Source organism: Pelecanus crispus, chromosome 3 (assembly GCF_030463565.1).
Source record: "Pelecanus crispus isolate bPelCri1 chromosome 3, bPelCri1.pri, whole genome shotgun sequence".
In the NCBI taxonomy this organism is placed as follows: domain Eukaryota; kingdom Metazoa; phylum Chordata; class Aves; order Pelecaniformes; family Pelecanidae; genus Pelecanus; species Pelecanus crispus.
The window spans coordinates 41,199,882-41,204,881 of NC_134645.1; the positions used below are offsets into that span (position 1 = coordinate 41,199,882).

Genomic DNA, 5,000 nt, shown 5'->3' on the forward strand with positions numbered 1-5,000 from the left:
TTCAGAGGTCTGAAACAGTTGTTGCTCTTAAATACCAAATATACAGCAATAGTTAGGCTGATTAGGGATAAACTTTTAGCGTTTGTTCTGAAGTTCCTTGCTCAGTGGATTTAATTCAGGCCTTAAATCTCATTTGCATATAATTTATTTAATACAGCAATCTGGGTCCTCACTTTTTTAATAAGTAATATTCAACTATTTATTGCGTGAGTTAGTTTGTCTACAAACTCTGCCCAGCTCCTGATAATATTTGACATACTGTTCCATACCTGTGATAGTATTTGAGCTTAAGATTTCTTTTTGTAGTTATTAAATGTTTAATCTTTAGTAGTATCATTTGCACTAAGGAATATAGTTAAGCAAGAACTGTCAGTATTTTAAAAATGCTTTCATACAGTTTGCTCACTTTATCCATTTTTTATTTGCAGTTGAAAAATGAAGAAAAAGATACATATGAGGAAAACCTCCATTACCCTTTTCTTCTCGTTTTAACCAAACACAGATAGAAGATTACACTTTTTTTTTTGTTTTAAGGTGGACTGCTGAAAATTAATCCATGTATGTGGATGGGCAGGGAGTGGGGAGGGTTCAGTTCCCCCCGCTTTGTTCCTGAGTCATCATTAGAGAAATATTTCTAATCTAAATGCTGAGGAGGATATCGTGGCTTGCTTCACAGTGTGTAAACATTGAGACATCTTTTTTGTGTCATTTTAGAACTTATTTTTCCAATTGTATTCCAGCCTAAAACCAATCAGACTTCACATGTATGCATTAACAAAGGTGTAAAGCTGGCTTCCTTCTCTTTTGTGTCTTTAAACTTGCATGTACTTTGTTAATCTCTTTAAATGTTATTTTTGGGGTGTATTTGAAAATATGCAAATAATAGACTTTGTGGGCTTATATAACTGGTTGTAAAGTAGTAAGTGTATTCACATTTAATCAGTAAGGAAATGGTTGTCTTAAGATCTTCTAAAAGTGCACCTATTGAATGCTCGGATTTTTCTGCCTTTTTTTTTTTTTTTTTTTTTTTAAATGCCACTGTTGATTTTTCTGTCCATGAAACGTCCTCATTTGCTTCAGTGTTGAAGGCTTTTTTATATGTATATGTGTGTATATGTGTTTTTTTCCAGCAGGACTTTTCCTCCTGTAGATGTATAAGAAATTATGCATCAGACAAAAGCCTCATAAACTGACCATTTGTCCTTTGGACACAATAGCCTGCCCAGCCCCTCTGCTCCTCCTCTCCAATTATGTGTGATTAGTCTCAGTGTGTTGTGTCAAGAAGGGGGAGTGTGCTGAGTGCTTATTATCTGTTTAGGTACAAGAAGAGCACATTTAGGTTCTGACTATGAATGGAAAGTGAGCCTTTATCAGGACTAAAATCTAAATGCTACTATCCTAGAAATCGCTTTTAAAAAAATACATCCTTTCTGATAAATCCCGAGAAGCACTATAACAACTAAAGGATTTTGTAGTGCAATCAAACTGTCTCCCGTGAATTAGTTTATATTGTGATATATTGTGGCCCAAGTATTTGATAAACATTTAATATGACTTTTCTTGTACTGGGAAAGATGAAAACCCTACAAAGAAACAGGAGCAATTTCTTATTTTCTTAACAATTTAATAGACCATTTTAATGACTTCTCAGAAAAACAGCCTGGATCATTAAAGAATCCTGTACAGTCTCTTAAACTGCAACACACTTTAAATTATGAAAAAAGAGAGAGAGGCAGAGAGCATGACTGAGAGAGGGAGGTACTAGATGCAAGGAAGTGTAGCGGGACATGCTGAAATACATTAATTAAAGAACTGCAGTTCGGCAATAAGCGTTCTTCCATATTTAACAAATGGGGCAGCATGTAAACCACGAGCTTCTGAAAGTCCCTTTCTCTTTGCTCTTCTTCTCAAACAAATTTCTTCACTACCGGTTTGCATGTCCTTGTATTCAATACTTTTTATGCTCCATTAGAGCACCTAGATGGATCTCAGAAGGCATAGGTCAAGTCGCAGTTAGATCATACATTTCTTTCTCACAAAAACTTGAATTGCAATGCCAAGTGATGGGCTAACATCACAATAACAGCAATTTATTCCTCTTTTGATAAAAAGCAGGCTGTTCTCAGTGTTAGATAAAGACCAGGGGCAATGCAAACCAACCATTTATCCTAGAACTGAGTAGTATGTCTTCCCTGTAGCTGGTATGAGTTTCATGTTCAAACTCTTGTTGGAAGATACTTGTCTAGTAAGAAATCAAAAGCATTTAGGAGTAATTTAAAATTGCTGTGAAAGCGGCTTTAGTTTAATTAGTTTTGTTTTGTTTGTCCCACACAGCAGTCCCTTTGTTTTCTCTAAAAACATGTACAAGGAAATCTTTATAATCAACAAAGGAGTGTGAAAAATAGTGAAATATTAAAATTTGTGAAGCTTTTGTTTTTGAGAGGGCTTGAATGTCTGCTGTACAGTAATCTAATAAAGATTGTTAGTTGCCAAAAATAGAACCAGTGTCACTGAAAATTGTGGTTTTAGCTCAAAGAAGAAAACAGTTTTACTGAAATTAGTAGCTGATAATTGCTTTTTATTTCTTTAGTGTCTGTCGTTTGAGTGGAAAGCTTTGCACAGGTGCTGCCATCCCTAAAGTGTGTAATTGATGGCTTGTTTACCAAAGATGCATTTAGGCTTCATCCTGCAAACTCACATTGGAGCTCCACAGGCAGTAAAGTTACTCATCTACATAAGTGCTTGCAGGTTTGGTCCATGTAGATATTTTTAGAGGTATATAAGCAAGCTCTCTTCTTGATTTTTTGTTCTAAAATGGGTATTGAAAAGTCACAGATGTAGGATTTACTGTATATGAGGCACTGAAAGTGCTCTTTTTTAGAGATATCTCTTGGAGCCCCTCGTGTTAATAGGAACTTGATGGATTGTTTCTGAGCTCTCAAATTTTAATAATAATACAGTGTTTATTAATACATCAAATGTCTTTGCTAAGAAAAAGTTAGGCAGTTTATCAAATCATGCTTATAAAATGTATCAGAGCCTTTCATGTGATGTGCTTTAACTAGTTGCTGATACTTGGTGTATTTTTAATGATACAGTTTACTGTGTGCTGTAACAGCATATTGCGCTTAATTACTTTGTGTTTGCAAAGCACTTCAAAGATGAATGACACGGTGCAAGAGCTATGTTCTCTTCACCGAGAATGGAAATGTTTGGCTGATGCAAGTTTTCCTTCACGTATGTTGGTAGTTCTTAGGGCGATGATGTGTCTTCCTCCTTTCTCAGAGAAAAATGGCAGAGAGAAATGATCTTCTTGTGGACATCCATTCCCCTGGGCACAGCCCTAATGCAGCTGGTGCCACTGGCAGCGAGTTGCGATCTTCAGAATATAAAAGACCAAGAAAAAATATTCCATTTCCTGCTGTGAGATGTGGCAAAGGCTTTCTTAAAAATCACAAACTAGTCCTATCTGACAGCATTCTGGAACAATGGGACAAATCTTTCCATTTAGGAATAAGTTTGATCTGAAATGAAAAATGTCCTAAGAATGCGAGATGAGTCAGGAGAACTTACTACCCCAGGTACCAGTCCAGCTGCAAAAGCCTTATTAGACAAGTCATTCACATTTTGCCAGTGGCTTAATGGCTACATGTTTGTGTGAGCAGGGAAGCGGGATTAAAATTGTTCCCCCCATGAAAAGCATCCTTACATCTTGAGCCTGGCTGCATATGGTTTGTCAAGCGTTATATCTCCATTACAACTCTCCTTCACTGTTCCCTGAACAAAAGAAGATGCAGTGGGTGGAGCTTTTGATCCACCTCTTGATATGGCAGGTGGCACAGCTGATATGGCAGGGGGAAGAGGGAAAAGGCAGCACCACATTGCAAGTCAAACAGAGCAGTGTTTTATTACCGTCTTTCGCCCGCTCTCCCTAATGCAAGAGGGGAAGTAGCCACATCCCTGTCTTTTCACAGGGCAAATTATAAATGCATAGTTTAGCCTGGATTTCTTTATGCGTGGTTTTCTTCTTCTTTAAATCAGGGAATGAACAGTGATGTCAAACTGCAAATTCCTTTAACTCTTGTGAAATGTTTTGAGACGCTGGTGGAAGGTGCTAGGACAGCATGCACCAGCGGTTATAACTAAAACATTTTCTGTGCAGCACGGTCATCCCGTGTTGTTTCCCCAGAGAGAGACAATTTTTGTTGCTTTCTGTCTTTTTCTTCACTTTTCAGATTCTCCTGAGTCTGATTAAGACGGTTTGTCGTGCCTTTGCTGTCACAAATCGGTAGCCTGACATTGGTTATAAGCACACCAGCGTCTTTTGAAAGATGGTTTTAGAAGCTCATTTTCGATATTATTCTCATCTGCACGGCAACAACACTTACTTAACCCAGCCAAAAGGAGGGTGCCCTGATGCGAAACCCCATAAAGCTAAAAGAAAGCCAATATATGTCTTATTGAATTTGCAGTTGAATGTTTAAGTAAAGGGGGGGGACCCTGCCAAATCCTGCCCATTCCTCATACAAGGGGACCTGAGGCACAGGCCGTATCGCTGTCTCATTTGCCTGTAGCCATTTAGAAAGCAGCCAATACACTCTAGAACTGACCCCAGATTTTGTGAGACTAAGTGCAGCATCTCCTCTGCAAGATCCATCTCCCTCTCCGACCTGTGGACTCTGTTCAAACAGCTGAATGTAACAAACCTAACTTTTCTTTCCCATTTTTAAAGGGTTTAGCCTATTAAGGCTCCTTGCTTAGTCAGCAGCTGGCTTGCTGCCAAAAAGCCCAGCATATTGTTGTGGCTGGGTAAAAGCTGGATATTTTCCATCTCTGTCCAACAGCGGCATTGGATCTTCATTGTCTTCTGGCGTGTAAAGTGTGTGGAAAGTAGAGGGAAGATGCACAGAGCAGGAGTCCAGATGGCATTCCACAGCCTGAGAAGAAACATCTTGACCCTCGAATCTGGGTTAAACTCAACAGATGCCAAGCCCCCAAAA

The 5,000-nt window shown here is 38.4% G+C and overlaps 1 protein-coding gene across 1 annotated transcript in view; it reads left to right on the forward strand.

Moving 5' to 3' along the window:
- Positions 1 to 506, forward strand: part of CAMKMT (calmodulin-lysine N-methyltransferase) — a 224,008-nt gene extending 223,502 nt beyond the window's left edge. Inside the window, exon 11 of the mRNA XM_075708185.1 lies at positions 429 to 506. Coding sequence (XP_075564300.1) covers positions 429 to 506 — 78 coding nt within the window. The remainder of the gene's footprint in view (positions 1 to 428) is intronic.
- The last annotated feature ends 4,494 nt before the right edge of the window (positions 507 to 5,000 follow it).